General features: G+C 42.6%; 1 protein-coding gene across 1 annotated transcript; it reads left to right on the top strand.

Moving 5' to 3' along the window:
• Window positions 1-796: 796 nt before the first annotated feature.
• RWDD3 (RWD domain containing 3) lies at window positions 797-21,993 on the top strand. The gene is made up of 5 exons (XM_004689516.2): window positions 797-892; window positions 7,020-7,314; window positions 17,650-18,137; window positions 19,900-20,015; window positions 20,114-21,993. The coding sequence occupies exons 1-5, from the start codon at window positions 797-799 to the stop codon at window positions 20,226-20,228; spliced, it is 1,110 nt and encodes a 369-aa protein (XP_004689573.1). The 3' UTR covers window positions 20,229-21,993.
• Window positions 21,994-25,574: the final 3,581 nt, after the last annotated feature.

Here is a 25,574-nt window from a genome sequence, read left to right as displayed (position 1 = left end):
TCTGTTTCCTTGGCTTGATTTTTCTCCTCATTCAAAAAAGAATGAAAAAAAAAAAAGTGCAACACAACAACACGGAGCTACAGAATACTAATACAAAAGCATTATTGTTCGGATCAGACTGTTAGAAAGTCCAGTAAACCAGAGCTCCCCATTCCAATGGCTGGGACAGGCATCATCTTCATTGGGAAATCTTGAGCTGCTGGCAGGGAGCCTCAGCTAGTCCCCCCTCCCCCATTTCCACTACCTGCCTATTAGCAAAGGTGGATTTCAAATGGGGGCGGAGAGGGGTGTCTTCAAAGACCTGACTCTGCTATACTACAAATTCCAAGAGGTCTGTGTAGCAAACTACAGTTTCTCTAGGACTTAGTGCGACACTTGGCACTTCATAAGGCACGCCCTAAGTGCTTGTGAGAGGAAAGAACAGAGATTTTTCCTTCTAGCTCTCTGCTTCCTTCTATGATGGGATTCCACCTTAACTATGGATCGGAAACTTCTCAGACAGTGGTCAAACCAGTCTTACTGGGCCTTCTTGGAGACTGTCTGGTTGCCACTCATCATCCCACCCCAGGAGAAATGGATGCTCCTCCCAGACTGGATTTGGAGCTCCTGGAGGCCAATGACTTTCTTATTCAGTCATGAAATCCCCCACACCTCACCAAGTAATTAGCATCCAGTAAGTGCTGCTCAACTCTTGGGGGGAAAAAAATGGCATGAAGATTATATAAACTTGCAATGAGTTTATTTGTGTTGATAAATGTTTACTGAGTTCCTAACCTGCCAAGCAATGTTTAAAGGCATGAAGGAAGCAGAGATGAATGACTGTGAAAGCTCCTTCATGGAAGCTGAAATTCCAGCGGAGACAGACATAAACATGTCTGACTTCGCTTTTGATGTTTGACTGCTGACAGCTTTCAAGCCCCGCCTCTCTCTTTCCTTCTGCTCCACCTCTGGGCAAGTGGGCATGAGAGTCTGGGCACACCCTCTCTTGCTGAGACCAGGAAAATTCCAGTACCCAGAACTCTAGCTTTGCCCCGCCCCTAGCTACAAGGAACACAGACCCATGTTTCCCACTTGCAAGCAACCCATTTGAATTCCCTGCGCTTCCAGCAAGCCTCAGCATTGTAACTGCTCTGTGTGTGTGGGTCTGTGTGTCTTCAGCACCCTGAACATCTGAATCTGCTTGTTGGTGCTGGTGGGGGCCGATCCTACTGAGGGATGAGGCCACAGCGAGGTATATAGCATTCTGCTTTGCGACAACTTAATCTTTACCAAAACCAGTGAAGCAGTGGAACCTCCCCCCTCTCCGATCACACTGGTGGGGCTCACAGCTGTGCGGAGCAGAGCCCCAAGAAAGAAGGAACCTGCGTCCTGAGGCTGCACAGCAGCACAGCTGGAGAAACCCCTCTAGCGAAGCCACCTGCGCCTTGCTAAGGCCGCTGACTGCCTGGGTGCTGGGCTTCTCTCACCTGACCTAGGTTTAAGCTGCACCTTTGTTGAACATAGTACTTTCGAGCTGCTTATCTCCTGTCTCTTAATTGCTCTTAATATTTCAAAAACAACTTGGTTCTCTTAATCCTGGTCCTTTTTTTTTCCTTTCCCCTCAATTTTTCTTCTAATTAAGCAGCATGCAAAACTCAAGTATCTTGAAGTACGGTCTGATGAATACTACTTAAAAGTTAGCTTTGGTTATAGGGAATCTAAAGTACACAGAGTAGATGGGATAAAAGATTGAATCCTCAGTGCACATCACTCTGCCTCGCCAGTTATTAACCTCTGGTCAACTCTGTCCTGCTCATGGCCTAGTCTCTATCCCCTGTCTATGTTATCTTTTAGGAAAATCTGCCCTCATGTTATTACTGAACAAATTTGCAGGTCAATCTACTATTTAAAAAGCAGAGCTTGGCCCTCCCTGGTGGCGCAGCGGGTTAAAGCACTGCACTGAGAAGCTAAAGCCACTTCCACATGAGTTCGATTCCCGCCTGCCCCGGAGGTGAACACATGGCGTGGCAGACCTCTCCTGACCCGCCCGCTGCTCCCCTCAGCAGTGCACTTCATAGATCTGCCTGTTCTGCTCCCCACTCTGTCTCTGGTGAAGCCTCTCACCACTCCTGAGCCTCTGGCCTGTACCCCAGTTCTTTTAGAAATAAAGTCAAATTCCTAGCTCATGGTTTTTGTCACTTCATGCAAATCATCCTTTTCATATCATCTTCTGAAATGCTCATTTTTCTGATTCCCCTCTTTTCACGCTTACCTCTCCTCCTCCTCCTTTTTTTTTCCTGTCCTCTCTCCCTCCATTTTTCCCTCCTTAATTCTGCATCCAGTACATTTTTTTTTGTTTGCTTTGCCTACAGGGACTCCCACTTTTTTTAAGGAAAATTGAGACCTAAATATGTGAAAATTCAGCCTCAATATACTTGTTATTCTTTGATAAACTTCTTTCAGTGTTCAACCACTGAGAATCTATTTTGCCAGAATAGCAGTTTATCTGCTTATCATGCCTTTATGAATATGGAGAAAGGATTTTTTTTAAAAAGTCACACAGTTAATCCCCACTGCCTTAGATAATAAAAAAATGGCAACACAGTGGGAAAATATAACATAACAAATCCATTTAGAGAAGTAACCAAAATTAAGTACAGGGTGTTAGCTTTAGCTAGATAATGTCTAAAGTCCTGATGATACTCAAGACTTGTTTTGTAATGCTGGTAAGCCTTTGAACTTTTCTATCAGTGAACCTGGACCCAGTGGATATTTTCACACAAAGCAAATTGGAACTGTTTAGGTATTATTTACATGTAAGAATCAAGCTTATTTCTCAAAGGCAGAAAGTAACCAATTATTTACAGGGAGTTCAGATTACTTGCTCCTGGTAGAGGCAGATCTTCCAACAAAGTGGGACGGGACAACTGAGATGGAAAAAGGCATAAAATGATGTAAAAATAAACTATTATATTATTTTTAAAAATGGTATAGGTACAGAGTCAGTGTTGAATTCCCAAAGATTTTATTGACTTTTATTTTGTTATCTTATGGGGAAATACATGTTAGACTTGCACATGGAAACAGAGTATGTACTTCCCGATACCCTGCAATAGGACAATTAGCTACAGTGTTCCTGAGTAAGAAACATATTTCTCTCTTGGGAAGTTGTGGGGAGACATGCTATCCAGGGACCCCATGGCTCCTACCTCTACCATGTGGGTCTGCTAATCCTAATCCTGCTAATCCTGCCTGTTTGGCCACCATTTTGTTCCTCACAGTTCTGCATCATTCTTATACAACGTCAGAACTCCCGGGGCAATCAGTTATAGGGGCTCAACCGTACAAGGTGCCTTTCAAATCAATCAAGAGCAGAAAGCTCCATCTCTCTGAGGAGGGTGTACATCATGAGTTATGACAGGGAACACCCGGGTGCCAGGTTGACTGATACATAAACTTTCCCCCGACTTAAACAGATGAGGTTTGAGGAGAAATACCCGGGGAACTGTTGACTGATGTGGAACACCTTATTGATAAGATTGCAATCATGGCCTGGGAGCTGGGGTCCGGTTTCCATAACAACACTTGGTCATCAAATAGATAAGAATTATCTGATCAACAGACCCATGTCCCTCCCAAAGCCCTCGATGACATCAGCACATTTTTGGTTTCACCCATCTTTTCTCCTTGTCCTCCTCCCCCATGTAACTGATGCCGTATAATTATTCTATCAATAAAAAGGCCAGGGTCTTGTTTGGCCAGCAGATCCTGCACAGTGCAGCCTGCTCCAACACTCCCCTTTTAGTGTGGTGTTGCCAATGTAACATGCCATGGGATTGAAGACTCTGATAAGGAACTGTGGTCATCCCAGGCCCCTCAGCATGATGAACCCATAACTGTGGCATATTGTTTTTGTCTTTGTATCTCAACACCTGGCTTGTAGAGCCAGATCAATAGTCAATGCATGTCCAAAGAACATTTTATGGTATAAGTAAATACAGAAATGCTTGGATCAATGCCAGTACAGTTTATTGGCGTTAGCTTCATTTAGCAAGTTAGCATTTAATACCTTTTTGTTATTTTCCTCTTAATGGTTCTTGAAAGCATTTTTACTCTTCTGGTAGTCTTAATATGTTATTTTTCCTTATTATATCACACCCATATTTGGTATTAGGATTCACAACTTTCTTGATGTCATAGTAACACTTAATCTCTCTTAATACCCTTAAAATTATGTGTTGCCATTTCTACAACTAGTTTTGTTTAAAATTTCAGACATAGAGTATTTAAGTCTATATACAACTCATAACAAAGTGAGTAAAAAGAAGTGTTTTCCCAGAAACCCTGAAAGTATTGTTTCCTGGGTTTAAGTTTTAGCTGGAGGAGAGTGAGTTAGAACTGCTTCTTATGGTCTCGGGAAGCAATTATTTAGAAAGTCTGCATGTTTAAATAATATTAATCTAGCAAATTACAGGCTGCTGGGGGTAGGGAAGTGGGGAGAGCAAAAGACACCATGAGGCATTCATCCACATGTCTAGACACTCATTCTAAATTTAAATATTTAGAATTTTCAGTAGCCTGGGAATATAGAAAAATTTATTACATTAAGGTAGGCTTTAGATATTTGACATGTAGCTGATATTTTCATAGTGTGAGAAATATCAAGCTGACATTACGCTGTCTCTGTGATGATTACTTCAAAATGTCAAGAGAGCAGAAACTTATTCATTGGACTTCAGGGCCTTAGGATAGTGTCAATTTAAAAGACATTCACATCAACTTCTCTTTTTTATTTAAACATGCTAAATGGAGTATGAAAAGTAGGCTACGAAATCAACAGAGAAGGAAGAGCAAAGAAGAGACCTATTGACAAGAAAATTTTAAATAGATTGTTGTACTCAACATCAATTTCATGGGCACCTTACTGACAGCAGACTTCAGTGACTGCCTCCACAGGTTTCTGACAGCGGTAGTCTTACTATTCACATTTTTCACTCATTTTACTGATAGGTGGCCAGGGAGGAGTGGAAAGGCACGATCTCCAGAATAGGAATCTGTGCACACAGATATGCTGTATGCATATACCATATGACTCATGATCTGTTGTGTTTTTTTAAACAAAACTCTTGCTTTGAACTGAAATTCCTACCCTGATGATGCACGATGAAAGCTGGACGTTGGTGCCATCAGGAGTTAACCAAGCTGGCCAGGATGTTCCAAGGTCAAGATAACAGGGAAACTGATAACACATTCTAGAGACTGAACTTGATGAATACCAAGAACATCACTATGACAGGCTGTTCTAATCTGATTCTACTGTGTTGGGCTGTTCTGATGGGTTGTTTTCTTATGACTAACTGTCTTTGTGTAACTCATAAATAGGACAGAGATGAGATGCCACAATGGGCTCTTCAGGGTGTTATGCCCACTATTCTCTTCCTCTGTTCTCTGAGATCAATGGCCAGCAATCTGTCTCTGTTTATTGACTTTTGGTAGTGACGGGCAATAGAACTCAGGCCTGTTCTGCTACGTTACAATATTGAACCTAGGAAGTTAAAAAAAGATGAAAAAGGGAGGAAAAAAAGATATAAACTACTTGATTTTTTAGATTGATAACTAAGTAAATCAATATTTACTTAGTTATCTTTAATATTAACATTAGATTTCGAATTAAAAGCAAACAACTTAGTGATATTTTAAATTGAAAATATATTCCTTTGTTCACTAAACTCCTTAGCAGCTAATTGTGAACCTATTGAACTGCAGCTATTTTGGAAATAACTCAAATGAATTTTTTTATTAAACAAATTGGCCATATCAGAGATAATTATGAGTTTAAATAAAGCTTTGCCTTTCCAATTATGTGCACAGCAGTGCTCTTAATTATTTGGGGTCACAGAAATCCCAGTGCAGACTCTGAAAAGTATTTCTCCTGCAGTCCATCTTGCTAACTTCCTTCCTGTTCTCAGAAATCAGTATCTTTTCCTTTTTAAAATCCCTTTTAAAAGCAACTGTGGGGATGAAACTGATATGGTAACAGGGGTGGGTATTTTAAAATCAGCCCTGTGTGTGTTGACTTGTGTAGGTCAATGATAGGAATCACTCTACAGTCATCGAAATTCCCTGATTCATTTCGCAGTGTTACTTGTGATACAAACAAAAGTCTGAGACTGAAGAGAGCTAGAGAGCAGCTACTTCTGGGACTTGTAAAATTTTAAGTTGCTACTTGAGAATCCAAGTGACAAGCCAAACAAGCTGACAGACACAACTATTTCAGAGGATCAGTGTATCTTGTTCACTAGTCACAGTGGAAACAGAAGATTGATAATTCTGTTACCCTATTGGTACTGTTCAAACTGGCACTTAGCAATTCGGAGCCGAAAGAGTATCACAGTTTTGTGTGCGTGGACTATCACAAAACAACACGGAAACACCAGCGTTTGCTAAGCTTAGACCTCTTGATTGTACTCACAAAGGTCAAGGAGGTTCCACGGGCCCATCCATCAGGGCTGGCCTCGTGAAGACAGGCCACAGAAGGGAAGCATCATGAGTTGTTTCAACAACTTGATGCACAGCTTGCCCCTACGTTCTGTGTCAACATCTCAGGGCCAGTCTTAGGGGCCAGACTGGCAGATCCAACCCTCCTTTTTTGCACCCATTAAAGGAAAGGGGTCCTGGAAATCGGATTGTGTCCATATTCCAGGAGCCTTGACCTGGGTCCCCAAACTGCCCGACCTCACAGCCCAGAGAGGGCGGAGAATCCTTCCTGTCGTGTTAACTGCCTATCCCCACCATCCAGCTCAATTCTGAGCTCCTCGAGGCTAACTTCTTCTGGTCTCTTCATGCTTGAGTTTGTGCTTTCCACTTTTTAACCTCCAACTTGCTCTTGCCCAGTCTGTTCTCTTTCCCAGTAGCACAACCCGCTGTGAACCGGACAGGTGATCGCCACCAAGCTGGAGCTAGAAGAGCTGGGTTTTGCTGCAGGACAGAACGCGTGAGCCGCAAGTCGCCTCTGGCAGAGATCTCGTCTTGGATCACAGGGCGGGAGCCCTCAGAGAAAACTGAAACTTGCGCCTGCTATTAGCAAACAGGAATCTCCCGCGGGGCTGTTCGAGTTATTCACTCCGCTGCCACGGCGTCTGCGGAGCTGCGGGGCGCCCCCCGGTGGCCGTCTGGGCGCATTGCTCAGCGGCGGCGGCGGCGGCGGCGGAAGGGGAGGTGCGGAGCCGGTGGGGCGCGTGGCCATGTCCGTGGCGGAGCCGGTGCGGGAGGAGCTCTCCGCCTTGGCCGCGATTTTCTGCGGGCCGGATGAGTGGGAGGTGCTGAGCTGCTCAGGTGACTACCTCGGTGCTGGAGGGGCCAAGGACGCTCCCGCCTCCACCCGGGCCCCTGCCGCGGGGCCCACGGTGGGGGTCGGGCTAGTGAAATGACGGAGAGACGCCCCAGGCTGGAGCGGTGCCGCGCAGGCGGGAGTGGGGCGACTCGCGGCCAGCGAGTGTTGCCGCTGCTCCTTACTCTGCACTGGACGGAGTGCTGAATGTCCAGGCCCTGGCGCCTGGCCGGCTGGACCCGCCCTGCTGCTCCCCACCAAGGCTTATTCTGCTTCCCTCAGTCCATGCAGCCCCCCTAAGTCCCTCCAGCTCTCCCTCCAGCTCCCCCTAGGCCTGGTGTGCGCCGGGCTCCCCACGGCCCGACTGGTCCCCTTTGTGCGGTAGCGGTACTTCCTCCTTGGAAACTATCTCCCCCCCCCCCAATCTTCCTGATCGCGGCTATGCACCCTTCAGATCGCACCTTAGAGAGAGGTCTGTCCCCGACACCCTAGTTTAAACGCAACCCCGACCCGCAGGCTTACTAGCACTGTTCCTTATATCCGTCATAGCCTCGCCAGGGCCTTTGGCTGTGTCAAGTTCAAGAGGCCAGGGGCCCTGATTTGTAATCCCCAAACCCCAGGCTCCTAGAACAGGCACATAGTCAGTAAAAGCCTGCTGAATGACTTTCGGAATATCTGCTAGTGCTATCAGAACCTTTTCTCAGTGACGTGCTTTTCTGATGCTTTTCTTGTTCACTACAAGGTGATGACCAACTTCGGGCACTCGGGGGTGTATTAATCTAGTCCATGCAAACAACAGTTTCAGAGACATTCAGGTTCCTTTAGGGGTATAGTTAGAAAGGTTGTTTTGACTATTTCCCCACCCACTGCCCCTTTTTCTTTTATTGAGGTAACACTAGTTTACAACACCTTATAGCTTTGTACAGTTTCACCCCTCAGCAACTGTGATTATCACCCGCCCACCAACCGGTCCCCCTCAGTCTACTCCCCTCACCCCCACTTGCCCTTTGGTACCCACCCTTCTGTTAGCAGAGTGGGAGGGTTTGCTTTACGTCGGTTGTTTCATTGCTCTTTTCCCCTTTATATTCCACAAAGGAGTGAAATCATACGGTATATTTTCTCCTGGTTTAGTTCACTTAGCATAATCCTCTCAAAGTCCATGTCTGCGTCCGTTGTACACGTGCTTGTTTATAGACCACATCTTAATCCACTCATCACTCCCTGGGATCCCTGGGTTGTTTCTGTCTTGGCTCTTGTGAACAGTGCCGCAGGGAGCACCAGGGTACATCTATCTTTTCGAATTAGCGTTTCCATATTCTTCAAGTAAATACCCAGAAGTGGGATTACGGGATCATATGGTAGTTCTATTTTTAAATTTTTTAAGACACTCCATACTGGTTTCCATAGTGACTGCTCCAATTACATCCCCACCGCTCTGCACTAGGGTTTCTGTTATTCTCCACTTTGCTAGCCCCTGACTTTTTGATAACCCTAACTCTACCCTAACTTCTTGATAATCGCTCTTCTAATCTGTGTGAAGTGAAGCACTGTGGCTTTGACTTGCATTTTCCTAATGAAATGTCGGCTGGCCATCCACGGGTCTTCAGGGAAATATCTCTTGGTTGCTTTTGATCATAACTAAAGCTTTTTCTGTCTAGTGGGTTCTATTAGGCGGAAAAAAAAAGTTACACTTTATGAAAAGAATGCAGTGATGCAGATAATTTTCAGTTTTCATTTAGCTTCCAGATACCTGATGTAATTTTTTTGGCATGGGATTTAGCCTTCTGTTATATTTCAACTACTATTAAAATAATCTTTCTGACCATAAATTGGTTGACCTTTAAGGAGGTAGTGGAATATGTGCTGGGTGTTGTGAGAAAGCCTTCTAGGAGTAAGGTGGTTTCTGTGTGTCCTTGAGGTATGTTATTCACACCCTGCACAGGGTCTGGCCCTTTTTGGGGTGTTCCTCCTCAGCCCCCCACCTCCCCGTCTTCCTCAAACACTGTTGTTTTACGCACTGGGAACCAATGAATGGAGTGGAGCTCTGTCTTTTTAGTGCCGAGACTGTCTGGTATCTTTTTTGAAACCATGTGTGTTAAACCTGTGTAAAAGGTCTGACTCAATTTTAGCATTTTCTTGTCACCCCTTTCTGATGGGATAGCATCCCTAATTATTCATCTTGCTGGCTGTCTCCCTCCTTTTTATTATTAATAATTATTACTTCTGCCTGAGGCAAGCTATTTGAAGAGGGCATCCATTTTCCCCAATTTCTTTATTATGGTGGGCTGAGAATGAGGGAAAAGTGAGCCTGTTAATCCTGTAACACCTTAAAGGAGACAGGGTGTGGAGTGGTCTCTGTCAGGAGTGCATGGCTGAGCAGAATATGATGCTGGCAGATCAGAGAAGACCCAGAAAGTAAGCACAGAAAGAGAACAGTTTCTTAATATCAAGAACACTGTGGACCTTTATCTGCTGTTAAATTGAGCATGACTTTCAAACCATGCCTCCTAATTAATTTAATCCAGTGTTCTGGCATCAGTAAGTAATTGAATTATAAAAGAATTCATTGTAACAACTTAGGACATGGTGTTGCTGAAAGGTTCATTGGAGAATAGAACAATTTAGTGATTGAAGTGGGAATCTTTGATGCTCACAACTAGGAAATAAAAGCGTAAGGTAGGGACTTTTAACAGGCCATAACAAATACACAATGACTGCTGGCTGCTACTCTCAAGGTCACTGTCAGCTTCGGTTGGAGGGTATCAACTTGACATTCTGGACTGCAGCTCCTTCCTGGCCTCCCCCACATAAAGGAGTTCTTCCCATTGTCCCTGGAGTCAGGGGAACATTGTGGTGGGATTGCAACTGGGTGCTGTGATGGCCCAGGGAGGCCCGGGCAGCCCATGCAAGTGTCAGCGTGAAGGCCATGAGTAACTGGATTATTCCAGTTTGTGCTGAGAATTTCTGTAAATTTGGTCCTCCTTGGAATCATAGCAATTTCACAGTAAAAGGCATCAGCTGTAGTTGTCTTTTGTGGGTACAAAATATGTAAGCTCCACCTGCCAGCACTGGTAGATCAAATAAGAGGTCTCCCTGCAGTGTAGTTAGTCCAGGTGCCACGTAGGACAGTGTCACCCACCCTGCACATGCTACTTGAAGTGCATCTTGCTTGATGACAGGACTTTTAGCTTCATTTGCAAAGAAGTTAGTGGATACTCAGGCTGGTCAAATAGCCAGCCGGCTCCCAAGTGTAGGAACCCTCTCCTAGTGGTTCGCTCCTTAACGGTGGTGGGGCTGCTATATCAGGACAGCGGCTCTTAGAAGCCAGGTTAGAGCTTGTGCATAAAGAGTGCAAAAAATGCACACCCAGCAAGCAGACATTCCTGCAAGACCCAGCTTACCTTCATAGCATCTTAGTGTGTGCACCTGGGATGTAGATGTGATTGGCATTTTTTTTAAAGATTTATTTATTTATGCTTACAGAACTGGGGTACAGGCCAGAGGTATGGGGGGGGGCGGGTGGGAGAATTCACCAGAGACAGAGTGGGGAGCAGAACAGGCAGATCAACCAAAATACACTGCTGAGGGGAGCAGCGGCGGGCGGGTCAGGAGAGGTCTGCCGTGATATGTGGGTCACCTCCATGTCCTAGTATTGACTTGTGCTGCAGTGGCTTCGGAGACCTTCATAGTGCTGTATCTTAACCCATTGCACCACCAGGGAGAGCCCTGTGGTTGGCATTGTTTTAAATCTTTGTTTCCTGGTGTGGAACTTGAGGGTCACAGAGATTATAGGGCTTTCGTTGATGACCACTTTATGTGGAGTTGTGTTTCTGGAAATTACCTCACAGATCAAAAAGTAGTAAGGTGGTTAATTTCCATTATCATATACTACGTTTGCTGAGTGGTTTGAAAGGGGAATTTTGTATTCTCCTGACACTAATGTTCAGCTTGGATTGGGCCCTCTTGCAAAATGAATCATGACTGTCACCACTGACCCCTCTAAATCTGCTCAGCTGTGTCTGCTGGTGATTGTCAGTACCGAGACCACCTCTGTAAAACTAATTCAGCTTTGAACTTCACTTCTAAAGGATGGGATTGCCACTTTTAGCTTCCCTTTTATTTATTTATTTATTTTTCCTCTGACCATATTTTAAACATAAAAATCAGTAATAACGGAGAGGCAAGCTTTAGCATCTGCATGTTTGTGGTGAGTTGCCTGGGAGTAAGAAGAAAGAAAATCTATGCACTGAACTCTGAGGACGTTTGTGGAGATTCTTAACCTTGAGAATACATAAAGGTGGCAAAAGAAAAAAATGTATGTAAAGTCAGTTGTGTATAAATGATTTCTTTTTAAAAAAGATTTATATACTTGTACATACAAGAACTGGGGTACAGGCCAGGGGTGTGATGGGTGAGAGGATTCACCAGAGACAGAGTGGGGAGCAGAACAGGCAGATCTACTGAAATACACTGCTGAGGGGGGTAGCAAATGGTGGGACAGGAAAGGTCTGCTGCACCATGTGGGTCTACCCCCAGCTGGGAATCGAATTCTTGTTGCAGTGGCTGTGGACATCTAAATAGTGCTGTGCTTTAACCGTTGTGCTACCTTGAAGGGCCCTTGTTCTTCTTTTTTTAATTGAAAGAAAACAACCAAAACCAGATTAACAGTTCATGCACTGTATGAAAAATCCTGAGGTGAAAGGGAGCCAGCTTAATCGCATGTATGAACTAGGGTATTAGAAACACTGTTACAGTTCTAGGAGAAAGTGAATTTTTAAAGAGAATGTGGAATTTTATTATCACAGCGTGTCAGCAGAACGGGCTTTTGTAGCAGGCGTCTTATTTTTTGCTCAGGTGCATCAATTTGTGTGGTTGTAGTTTGCAGCTTCGATGAGCCTCTCAGGCTGGGATGGCTGCAGGTAGTGAGGTCAACACCACAGAAATCATGGAAGGGCTAACGAGGAGGGGGAGGTGTGAAATGATAGGAGAGAAATTCTGGAGAATTTGTGGTGCATCTTTGGCAGTTGAAGGTTAAGTATGAAGCAAAGAAGAGGAAAAAAGTAACATGACTTTAAGATTTTACACCTGGATAATGAAGTAGAAGTTGTTTACGGGTTATGCTGTAAAGATTGCCTGTACATATTGGGGGTTAGGAGAAGGCAAAGCCATAAAAGGATGGTGTGTGATATGGGGTGGGGCGGGAAATCCAGGACAGTGGGATGCCTGGGAGGTCAGGGAAGGGAGAATTTTGAAGGTTGACTCAGTAGTCTTGGTGCTGTGGAAGAAGGCTGGGGCAGGATACAGGAACTGAGCACACCCGTGCCTCCCTTAGGCTGGGTGATGCCTGTGCTTAGAATGCACAGGATGCAGAAAAGCTGGTTCTCGTGGTAGTAGTTTATGACAAAAGGACACCTTGAAATCAGCTAGGAAAAGATGAAAGGAGTGTAAAACCCAGGAGAAACCATGTGCAGGCTTCCTAGTGTCTTTTTGCAGGGGAGTCGCAGACACACCTGTTTCTCTCAACTCCACGTGTAAACACGTGAGAGGTGTTCCCAACCAGGAAAGTTCACTGGAGCCCTGGTGTCCAGAGTTTTTCATTGAGGGGTCAGTTACATAGACAGGCAGGGCCTGCAGGAAGGACCTCAGCTCCTCAACCCCCATGTGGCCCAAGGTCTAGGGCATAAAACAAAACTTATCAATCAGAATATCCTAGGGGTTCAGATCTCATCTCTCAGGAACCAGACAAGGGCCACTCCTGAGGTTAGGCCTTTCGTGGGAGTGTGCAGGAGCTGAGCTTCCCAGACTTAGCGTGCCTCTTTGCTGTGGCAGTGCGGAGCTCCCTGGGAATGAATGTTTGTGGTACTAAAGAGACAAGTAATAGCAGAAGAAGCCAGAGTACAAATAGTTATAGGGAATCAGTTCTATGAAAGTGATAACAAGTGAGAATTTTATTTCAGGAAAATTGAAACTATAGCTTCAGAGAATGAGTACTTTTTTTTTTTTTTAGATTTATTTATTTATGCATACAGAACTGGGGTACAGACCAGAGGTGCAGAGGTGGTGAGAGGAGTCACCAGAGACAGATTGGGGAATAGAACAGGCAGATTGAGGAAGTACACTGCTGGGGGGAGTAGTGGTCGCCTCCGGGTCAGGCGGGGGTCGAAGTCATGCTGCAGTGGCTTTAGCTTTTTAGTGCTGTGCTTTAACCTGCTGCACCACCAGGATGGGCCTAGTACTTTTTTTTTTTTTTTTTTTTTTAAGCAAGAAGACAAATCTTTAGTAAGTAGCAGAGATGCAGATGTTGGAGGGGTAGAAAATGCAAACATAAGAGGATCCACAATGATTGGAAATTGGAACCCCATCCTGCAGATGGCAGGGTCTATTGTGTGAGGAAGGAGCTGCTTTCTCAGGGAGAGGAGAGGAAAGGAGAGTGCAAGGTGGCGAGAAAACGTGCACAGATGCTTAGGTGTTGAGCAGCTTCTGAGCAGCAGTGATGGCAGAGTCAGCCGTCTGTGAACCCGAGTGGATTTGGAGAATTCCTGCTGCCTCCGTAGCAGGAGGTATGTGCTTCATGTTCCCATTGGCTTCCCCTGGCCGCTACAGCGCAGGGGGGTGTTGTGGAGATGGGCCCCGAGGATATGTGCACACAGTGGGTCTTTGCCACCTCTGACAGCACCAGGCTTAGCACCCACCGAATTTTATAAGGGGGTGGTTCACACTACTGGCCAACTTTTGTCCTGAAGGGGTGTGTTATCTTCACTGAAGTTTTCCTCTGCTACCTGAAAGTGTTCCTCTGAAACCTTTCAAAAAACTGAGGTGTAAAGTGAAGAAACAATTGCCAGAAGGTATCTGTAACAATATTTTAGCATCCCCCCCAGCCCTCCAAAATGACCTGCCAAATTATAGTAAAATCTAAAATAAAGCTCGACGCTGGAGTCTGATGGACACGGCCTGGGAAAGTATTTGCTGGGGAGGATGCTGCTCTGGCTGGGGCACGCTGCGTTGGGGCAGCTGCTGCAAAGCCCAGGCCAGTGGGCCTTTTGTCATAAAAGTGAAACCCTCAGATTTCTTTTGGTGAGGGAAAACAGGTACGAATGTAGATTATTCATAAAAGTGAGGTGGCTCGCTGCAAACTTTGGAAACCATTGGTTTGGAAACACACCTGCCCTCTGACGTGGTGGGAGACACTCTCTAGCTGTGCCTCCAGCGTGTCATGTCAGCGTCCCTTAACAGAGCTATCCATGACGTAATCTCAGGAGATACTCAGAAAGGCCATTCTCATGGAGAATTACCTCCATAGAGGTGATATAAAATACAGTGCGTGGTCCTCCCTGGTGGCGCAGCAGGTTAAAGCACAGCACTAAGAACCTAAAGCCACTTCCGCATGAGTTCGATTCCCGCCTGCCCCGGAGGTGACCACATGGCGCCAGACCTCTCCTGACCCACCCGCTGCTCCCCTCAGCAGTGTACTTCGTCGATCTTCCTGTTCTGTTCCCCACTCTGTCTCTGGTGAAGCCTCTCGCCGCCCCTGAGCCTCTGGCCTGTACCCCAGTTCTGTATGCACAAATAAATAAATCTTTTAAAAAATACAGTGTGTATAGAAGTCCATGTGTGTGTTTGTAAATAGCATATGTCAATGTATACCTATATCTATATGTACATATATATGTACACAAGTGTGTGTATACATAAAGAGGTGTTTGTACTTGTGTATGTGTGTATTTTCTGTTTCTCCTATGGGGAAGATGTGAGTTACAGAGCGGAGAAACATAGCTGCAAATCACATACCTGATAAAACAGCTTGTATCCAGAATATATAGAGAACACTTAACATGCAGTGTAGTAAGATAAACAATCCAATTGTTAAAATATAGGCAAAAGATTTGAACAAATGGTTCATCAAGAAGGATATATAGGATATATAGGCAGCAAATAAGAACATGAAATGATGCTCAACACCATTTATAAATAGGGAAATGCAAATTACAGCCACAGTGAGAGTCCACTGCCTATAAGAATATTCAAAATTGGCCCTCCCTGGTGGCACAGCGGGTTAAAACACAGCACTAAGAAGCTAAAGCCACTTCCGCATGAGTTCGATTCCCGCCTGCCCCGGAGGTGACCACACGGCGTGGCAGACCTCTCCTGACCTGCCCGCTGCTCCCCTCAGCAGTGTACTTTCGTCCATCTGCCTGTTCTGCTCCCCACTCTGTCTCTGGTGAAGCCTCTCACCGCCCCTGAGCCTCTGGCCTGTACCCCAGTTCTGTATGCACAAATAAATCTTAAAAAAAAAAGAATATTCAAAATTAAAAAGACTGACTGTGCTACATCAGGTGAGGATATTCAGCAGCTAGAACTCTAATATACCACTAGTGAGAATGTAAAAATGGTACAAATACTTTGGAGAAGTTTACCATGTCTTAAAAGATTTAAACAAATGAATCATGTGCCCCATATACATATAAGAGAAGTGAAGAAGGCTACTTTGGGTATGACCACTCTTTCTTGTTATGAAACACTGGATTGAGTCAGTGTGGACTAGTACAGTGCCTTGAATATAGTCAGTGCTTTGTGAATGTTTGTTGACTGATGAATGAGTAACAATCTTTAAATAAAGTGTTTTCTCCTTGAGAGAGAGAGTGGACTGCAGGATGATTTCTAGGGAGTTTAGGTAGAATTGTTTGTAGGTCTGTTTGTGTCACTCATTTTTCATGCTGAAATGTACTGGTTGAACTGTGCATAGGAAGCCCATGAAATAACAGAATATCTTTTTAAAGGGATAAAAGGGTTTTGAGAAGCTGGTGATGGAATTGAGAGGTTTGAAAAATTTTTCTTTATGCAGCCCCACATTTTACTTATGTAAAGCAAATTTGAATGGCATTACTTTAATATGGTCTTTATAATGGTTACTGCCAGTTTCTGGGTGGCATCTCAAAATAATAGTGCTTTGCAGCTGATACTGAAGAGTCTATTAAAGAAGAAAACTCTTGTGTAACAGATGTGTTTGGTCCTGTATGAATCAATGCCTGTAACAACAGCTTTTATATAAATGGAATCAGATGGCTAACAAGCCATTTTAATGTTCTGTTAGGTTCTTGAAAATGGGGATATATTCAGGTTTCCAGGGCTGAGGCTATTGAACAGCAATTGAGGTATGAAAATGAGTAGGATTTGACTCCCTCTCTTGTGAAGGAGAATGAAACAAGGGCGTGTGGAGAAAAAAGTAGGGGTAGAGAGAGGCAAGTTAGCTTCAAAGAGATTCATCTGCACCCAGTTCTGTTCTACTCTGCTCTTCTGATCCCTGGGCCTCTGCCCCCTGCAGAATGAATCAGCCTGACGTTTTATCAACTTTTTGAAAAGTGGGGTGAAGTGGTGTGGAACACTTCAGAGGGGTGAAGTCGAGCAAATCTGAAAGCAAGCAGAGTGTTTCGTCTCAGATGTATGCATGCTGCCGCCTCCTCCTCCTGAAGCCAGCAACAGCTGAATTGATGACTGTCCAGTGCTACCTTCGTGTGACACTGATACTAATATCTTTGAAGTTAAGGAAAACAGTGAGTGGAGGCAGTTTCTGTCGCATGTGTGGTGACCAGTTTCCCTGCCACCCCCTGGGACCCCAGTGTTGCTCTGGCTTGGACCTTCTGCAAATGACCTTCCTTGGATTTAGTGTCTGACTTTTTTTTTTAAGGTTGATTTATGTGTACAGAACTGGGGTACAGGCCAGAGGTGCAGGGGCAGTGAGAGGATTCACCAAAGACAGAGTAGGGAGCAGAACAGGCAGGCTGATGAAGTACACTGCTGAGGGAGCAGCGGGCAGGTCAGGAGAGGTCTGCTGCGCCATGTGGTCACCTCCGGGGCGGGGATCAAACCCATGCTGAAGTGGCTTTAGTTTCTTAGTGCTGTGCTTTAACCCCCTGCACCACCAGGGAGGGTCCTAGTGTCTGACTTTTAAAAGTAATGACTGATTTTATATATACAAGCTACTGTTTCTTTGAATGTTCCTATGAGTTTACTGGGGATTTTCTAGAATTACCAGTTAAGTTTGGGCAGAAAAAATGTTATGGCGAGAAGCCTTTCAGGTAATCTTTATAAAAATGGGGGCGACAGCACGTGCACATGCCAGTACAGCCTTGGGTGCTGATGTGCACCTATCCACAAAGCTGAGTGTGCGGTCGAAGGAAGTAACCTGGGAATCTTGGTTCTCTCTCACTCTTGTGTTTCTTTCGAAAGTAACTCAGATTTTACATGAAAAATAATTGACATTTGAAAAAATTTTTTGACTTGTTAGTGTTCCAGCAAATTGAATTATGTACAGCTAATCGTTATTTTTGGATGCTTTCCAGAGACAGATGGGGCCGTGTTCAGAATTCTCACGAAAGCTGCAGGACATTCAGATACGGATGTACCCATAGAACTGGTGTTCCATTTACCTGTCAATTACCCTGCCTGTCTACCTGGTCTCTCTGTTCATTCTGAACACCTGACCAGGGCCCAGTGTGTAACTGTGAAAGAGAAGTTACTTGAACAAGCACAGAACCTTTTGTCGGAACCTATGGTTCATGAGCTGGTTCTCTGGGTCCAGCAGAATCTCAGAGGCCTCCTCGATCAACCGGAAACTGGAAATGGCAGCGAAAAGTGTGCTTTTGCAACCAGCATGACTGCAGATGATGGATTGTGGATAACTCTTTTGCATTTAGATCACATGAGAGCGAAGACTAAATATGTCAGAACTGTGGAGAAGTGGGCTTCCGATTTAAAGCTGACAGGAAGACTGATGTTCATGGGTAAAATAATACTGATTTTACTGCAAGGAGACAGAAACAGCATCAAGGTGCCAAAAAATTTAATGTTGAATATGAATTTGGCTATTTTCTACTAAAATGGTGTGTCTCTAAGAGTGTTTAGAACAATGGGACAGATTAATCATTAGGATGTTGTTTCTGCTTTCACCACTACCAGGTTAATGGATCTTCATTTTCTTTAAGAAATGTTTTTAACTTCTTAAAGTTACAAACTTGCAAAGCTCGAAGAATAACAGAATTATATTTTAAAAATCATGCCACTGACAGTCATATGTTATAAAAAACTTCAGTGTGGTACCTGAGTGTTTGTTTCTATAATTAGCTTTGAGCCTCAACTTGACGACTGTACCTCAAAGTTGGTACATACTTATTTTTCTTTTATTAGTAAGGCATAGCAAGATGTATTTTTGTGGGTAGCTTGCAAAAGTTTTAACTTTTTGGCAGGTAAAAATACATTCTGACACTTTAATTTTGTATCTATAATCCTGGAAAGAGTTGCCGGTCCCTCTTAACCAGGACTTAGTGTTAGTAGAAGAGAATCATTAGGGCTGTCAGCTGTCACCTCCTACCTGACTTTTGCTTTCCACCTGACTTGTCTCAGCAGCTGCTTTCAAAATCATCATCTTTTTCAGATTTTTCAAGTTTTTCCTTCTAAACTCATCTAACCTGTTTTATGCAGAACCAGATGAAGAAAACTGGTTATTATATTTTAAATCTTAAAAGAATTGCAAATCACTTACTGAGTATTATGCCTTCAGATAGGATGGGTCAGAGATAATTATAATTGCACTTCTTTAAGATAGATTTAGCTTGTACAACCTATAATCTTACAGAGATTGGAAGAATAACAACCCAGCTTTTGCACGATGGGCTTTTATCATAAAACAAGTTTGGCATTTGGTTCACCAGGTTAGTGCAGGATCCTGGCATATAGATGCAACAAATAATTCAAATTTAATACTATCCTAGATTGGATTCTGTCTAAGGAGCCACATATTTTAAGGTGATTTATAGTGTATCTATAAAATTTGATCCTTTGGGGTAAAATACTGACTGATGAAATGAATACAAAATTAATTTCCTTTCTCATATTTCCCCCAAAGGCTCAGAGTGTTCCTTGGGCAGCTTTGGTATATTAGGCTAAGTACAGCTGTTTTGCAGATGTTGTGATTTGGATTGGGTCATCAATTAATTAACACATTTATTCATCTGATGAGAGCTCTGCTAATGTAGGAAATTGTACACTTTAAAGAGTTCTTTTTCTCAGCCATTGCTAAAATATTATGTAAATATCTGTTAAATTTTTCTAAGCTTGCATATCAGGATTGAGAATAACAGATATATATATGTGTGTATATATATATATATACATATATGTATGTATATGTATATATATATATCCTGAGGTGGTGCTAATGGAGTGTCCCACATGAACCAGACACTCACACTTGTCTGAGTGCCTTGCAAACATTAACTCATTTAATCATCACCACAGAGGGCTTAAGCCACCAGCTAGGAATCAGATCTAGTAGGCTCCCCAGTTCAGATTGAAACTGAAGTATGATCATGTTGCTCTTTTCTCTTGCATTCACCAGAACGTTATGCTACCAAGTATGTAAAAACATATGCTACCAAGTATGTAAAAACACTGTGTAACTCTCTTACTGCTTGGTTCAGAAAGAGAGTACTCTTTAAGCCTGAAAATAAACCTATTGGTTCATGACTCCTTTAAAATCAGGACTCTGAGACTCAGTGTGAGATGTGTATTTAACGTACTGATTTATCATTTAGGAGTACCTGATTCTTCAGAAAACCTCCAAAGTGGATGTGGACTCAAGTGGAAAGAAATGTAAAGAGAAAATGATTAGTGTACTGTTTGAAACAAAAGTACAGACAGAACACAAAAGGTATAATTTAGTACTATTGCCGAAGGAAAAGCAACTGAATCGATAATTACACTCTGACAAATCTAGGCATATTCATGAGTTTCTCTTGTATAATGCAGGTTTTTGGCATTTGAAGTCAAAGAGTATTCATCGTTGGATGAGTTACAAAAGGAATTCGAAACTGCAGGACTTAAGAAGCTTTTCTCCGAATTTGTATTTGGACTGGTAAAATGAAATGGAAGACAAGAATCTTTGAGTAAAATAGCAGTGTTTTTGTTGTTGTTATTTTCCATTGGGCTGCGGGAGTGGCTAATTGAAATCCTCAAAAGGGAACAATTTTAAAGTTTCTTTAAAGCCAAATGGTAGACATCATTCTAACTTCAGAAACAAAAGCCAATTCTGATTATGAAATGTAAATAGTAAAAAATGCCCGTGTATTCTAATTTTTGCCAATAAGAGCTCAGATCACGAGATGGAGCATTATTTGAATGATGCATATCAAAAAGGGATGCAAGTGAGTCCCTGGGTTTGTATACAGGATTTGTTTGGAGTGGTACAATTTTCTGGCTAATTTTCTTACAATTGAATGACTTTAAAAAGAGATTTGTTTTCATGTTTACTGTTTTCGTGTTTACATTTTTAGCATTTGATCACGATTTTCTTCCATTCAGCTTATTATGTCTAATGCTTTAAGTTGAACATTAAGAAAAATATAACACTGATTTCTTGTTGGAATTGCATAAATTGTTAGTTTAAATACAAACCAAGGAAGTTCTATAGAACTTGATTTACAATTGCTTTCTTTGGGGGTCCCAAAATAGCACAGTGCTTGCTAGCTATAGGGCTAGAGAGTTGCTTTAAAATACAATTCGTTTTTGAAAAATGTGCCTTCTAGTTTTACAAGGGGAGAGATATTTCACACAAAATGAACTTGGCTTGATGGATGGAGGAAATTACATATACTATTTCTTTTTTATTTCAAGGGTGGTAATCTTAAGGTATATTTATTATGATCTAAAGGGGAGTAGAAACCATAGAATAAAAGCTTGTATTAGAATGGGTAATAAACATATAAAGAGGCATTCATGTGTGGAAAAGGGTTTTTGTGTGCATGAAGCTTCTAATATAACTAAAACAAGGCGTCGCAAAATGGAGAAAAGACCAAGCAAATCCCCATCACTGCAATCTATGACGTGCACTGATGTCACAATAAAATTGTAATTGCACTGGAGAGAAGTGAGGAGATGCCAGTGCAGTCCAAGCAGCGATCCCAGGCAGTGCTGCTCTGTGGTCGCGCAGTTCAACCCGGTTGTCTCATTTCCTGGCGTCCTTATAAATCGCCTGTTGATTGCTTTATAGAGTTGTATTAATGAGAAGGAATTTTCAGTTATTTGCTCTTAACCCAGGGTGTTTACGATTTTTTCCTGGACAAGTGTGGTTAAAGTGTTGCATGAAGTGAACAAATGACAAAGGACCACTTTTCTATTAGCATGCAAAACTGAGAAAATAGATTTAAAAATTATGAGCTGGTCATTATTACCCTGTTGTTTGACTTACTGTAGCTTAGACTAGTGAAGCTGGGGGAATATTGGCCATATAGTAGAGATGGATGGGGGTGATCATGAATAATGATATTAGAAGTCATCACCATGAAGGCTGTAACAGTAGCAACTTGGATCTGAATTTTATCACACCAGAACAGCTAGTCTTTATTTTACCTTTTCTCTGTTCAAGTGTCTTCCACTAATGCCTTGTGATGCTCTTCCAAGCTTTGCGCTTCCAATTTGACTTTCTACCCCTAGAAGAGTGCTTGTATCAGGTAAAAGTGAATGTTAGTAATGACTATACTTTAACCTAGTAAAGTAGCTATCTGCTAAAACTTTAAAGTATTGGTTATCGCTGCTTTTTTGCATGTTTGCAGCAAAGTCATGAATACATAAACAATAGAATGCAAAACTAAACCTCGGCAATCTTAGAAATTGTTATAACTTTCATTGAACCTCTGGATAAAAGAAAGTTGAGGGCCCTTCCTGGTGGTACAACGGATTAAAACACAGCACTGTGAAGCTAAAACAGCTGTTTCTGCATGAGTTCTATCCCCAGGCAGGGAGCTGACCCTCTTGATGTAGCAGACCTCTCCTGACCCACCTGCTGCTCCCCTCAGCAGTGTATTTCAGTCCATTTGCCTGTTCTGTTCCCCACTCTTCTCTCGTGAATCCTCTCACCCCCTGCACCTTCGGCCTATACCCCAGTTCTGTATACAGAACTAAAAACATAAATCTTAAAAAAAAAAAAGAAAATTGAAAATTACATATCCTGTGGACCTAAAAATATATGAGGAGATAAGAAAGTGATCACATACGTTTGTAGAAATGTGCCTCTACCCCATAAAACATAAAATGTTATAAACTAGTATTACTTGAGTGAACATAATAAAGTGTTTGCTGTTAATAAGCGGCATAGCATATTAATTTGAAAAAAATTAAAAATAGCAATTCCTCCATTTTGCAAAAAAAAAAAAAACAAAAATGTCTAAACGTTGCACAAGTACAAAGGATATATACACATTTCAAGAACTGAAAATAGTTGGGGAATAGAATCCTCATTTTTGACCAGTTTGGTCTGTGCTTCTGTCAATTTGCTTCCATTTGGCTTTTGACTTGATAGCCTTTTTCCAAATAACCTGGGTCATAGTTTTTAATTTCTTCAGATCATCTGAAGCTATGTTGTTTCATTCCTTCATGTCTCTTATATTAATTGGGGTTTCCACAGAAACAAAACCGGCACCATATAAATTTATTTTAAGGGATCTGCTTAGGTGATTATGGAAACCAGCACATCCAATATTGGCAAAATGGGTTAATAAGCTGGAGACAGAAAGAACTGATGTAGCTCAAGACTAGGAGTGTCTTGAGACCCTGGAAGGAGTTAACATGGCAGGAGTTAAGTCTTTGTTCTATTATCTTCAATTGGGAGGAGAGTCATCCACATTATGGCATGCAAATTTTTTTAATATAATATGTTTATTTTTACATCATTTTGTACTTTTTTTTCATCTCAATTGTAATCCCCGTGGGCTTCCTATCACCAAGTCACCCATGATCTTTTAAGTCCACCAATTTAAATGTAAATTTCACCTAAAAAATGCCCTCCCCCTAAACATCCCGAAAAATAAAAAATCTGGGTAACGTGCTCCCACTAAATTGAGATAAATTAACTATCACACCTTTCTATTAATGTCCTGTCTATGACTTTGCTTTCAGAGATGAGCATGTACCTTTCATTTCATAGCTGCGTAGCTCGGTGGTGTTTCCTATCATGTTCTGGCTGCTACCAACATTAAACACTGATTTGAAAAAGACCCCACACAGGCACTTATTAGTGGCTTTTTTTTTTTTTTTTTTGGTCTTTGGCCAGAAAAGAATTCAATGTGGAGACCAACGTTACAGAAAAGCAAGAGATGTATTGATAGGTAGGAATTAAGGCCAGGAAATTTATTTAAGCAGAGAGGGGTCCCGGATGGTAGCTGATTGAGGCGACAAGAAGCAGGTGCTTATATTGTTAAAGTGGGTAAGGAGTGGGGGGTTAGCCTTTGGGTGTCTCCTTGTTGTGTCCCTTTGCTGATTGACTGGGTCCTCAGGGGTCTCCTTAGGCTACCAAGGCCCACTGAGTTTCTCCACAGTACCAAGCCTTCTTTTCTGAAACCGGCTCTGGTCCGTTGCCACTGTGCTAGTATGTTGGCTTCTGAACATTCCGTTTCTAATTGAATTGGGGCCAGGGGTGGGGGGCTTCCTGATCTGCAGTTGCTTCTCAGTCAGCTCTTTGGGGCACCCTATTCCTAACTGACTGTCTATACCCACTTCCTAACTCCGTTTTTCAACAAATTTTATATTATCTGTCCCTTTTCTTAGGTAGTGTGAAACAAGTAATTCCAACCAAGAATAAAATATTTCCAACCTTGATCGTTAACATGTACCAAGAAGGGGCTGTTGACACAGTGCTGCTCTGTGGGAAAACTTATGCTACTTCTGTGCTGGGCTCGAATGGGAAGGGTTTCCTGTTTTATCCTGTCAAGACCCAACTTGGGGTTGTGTGTCCATTTCTGCTTCAGCGGGCTTCGATGTCCTCAGCCAGTGCCAGGGAGCTTGCACCCTGGGGCCACGCCAAGTCTCAGGACCTAAAGGGACACATTTTTCCTGGTTCACTCACAGGCCATTGTGTTATTGGGAGGCCCTTGCCAGAGACCAGTGGGTAGGCGACTGCACACAGCTCTTTGGAGCTGAGGAGATATTGTGCTCACTTGTGGGGCGCCTCTTTAGTGGAAGAGCATGGCTGCACCCACCCCTGCCTCCTTTGGGCTAACTTGAATGTCCCCTCTGCTCACTTGGGGTAGGGTGTTGTGCTCTTGCATACCACCTCAGCTCACGTCCACCTTTCTCTTTCAGGTGGCTTCCACTTATTGTGAGGCTCTTCATATTGTTTCTCTCTCTCCTACACACCCACACTGTCCTCTCTAAAGTCTCTTTAATTTCTATCCCCGGATATATTATGTCCTCTTGCGAGAGAAACGCGAGTGGGAGTAGAGATCAAAAGGTGTTTATCTTATTTTTGTTCTAATCTTCCTTCTTAGTAACTTCTTACTAATTATTGCCTGAGTACATTGCTATCAAGAGTAAGAATTGCAGCTTTCCTTTAACCTACTTGTGACCACAGGCCTCAATTCTGGGTACATGGAAGTTTCCAAGTGGGGAGCTATCACCTTTTCGGGTCCCTCCCCCTCAACCTCCTGGGATGTGGGCATTACCGCTGAAGCACCAATGACAATCCAGGATTTGGAGGTCAGTTTGAGGGCAAAATATAGGAATTACCTTCTGAACATTTGTTATGTGAAATAAATAACACACCTTCCTGACTTTAGGACACATTGTAAGTTTCCTATCAAATCTAGTCCTGATGGAGAAGAAGTTTGATACCTAGGACAAATAATAGAACTTAAAGTGTGACTGATTGTGAATTATTCTAAATGAATTATAGCGAACTGTGTTACTCCAGTTCTTAGAAATCTATATTTTCTTAATTCAAAACAAGCTTTCAAAATACATTGTCTAAATAAATAAATATTGTGGAAGGAGACCAAGTCAGAAAAAAAAAAAAGGATAAAATACATGGTCTAAAAATTTTATTTTTTCAATCTTTGCCCAGATTTAACAGCCATAATCTATTGCAGTGAAAGTGGGATGCCTAACTGGCTTAGGGATGGGATACAGAAAATGCAAAGGAAAGACATGTACATCAGTATTTTCATATGTCCTATAGATAAATATTCTTTGACTATTTATAGGCAAATATCATCTTAGCAGTCCTTAGTTTATATTCCAATGTCTTTAATCAAGTACAAATCAGTTTAGCATGTTTTCATTATTATTATTATTTCTTGTTTCCTAGAATTACTACTACTAATTATTAAACATTTGCATGGTGCTGAGAGAATCAGTAAACTTAGAACGCTGTGAAGCTTTTTGTTCAGAAGTCTCCTGAACACACAGATTCCTATGAAAATAACACAGGAAAAAACACGGC

The sequence above is a fragment of the Condylura cristata genome, unplaced genomic scaffold, assembly GCF_000260355.1.
Source record: "Condylura cristata isolate star-nosed mole 26May11 unplaced genomic scaffold, ConCri1.0 scaffold00026, whole genome shotgun sequence".
NCBI lineage: Eukaryota > Metazoa > Chordata > Mammalia > Eulipotyphla > Talpidae > Condylura > Condylura cristata.
Note: the sequence above shows the minus strand (reverse complement) of the source record. Positions and strands in the feature narration are given on the sequence as shown.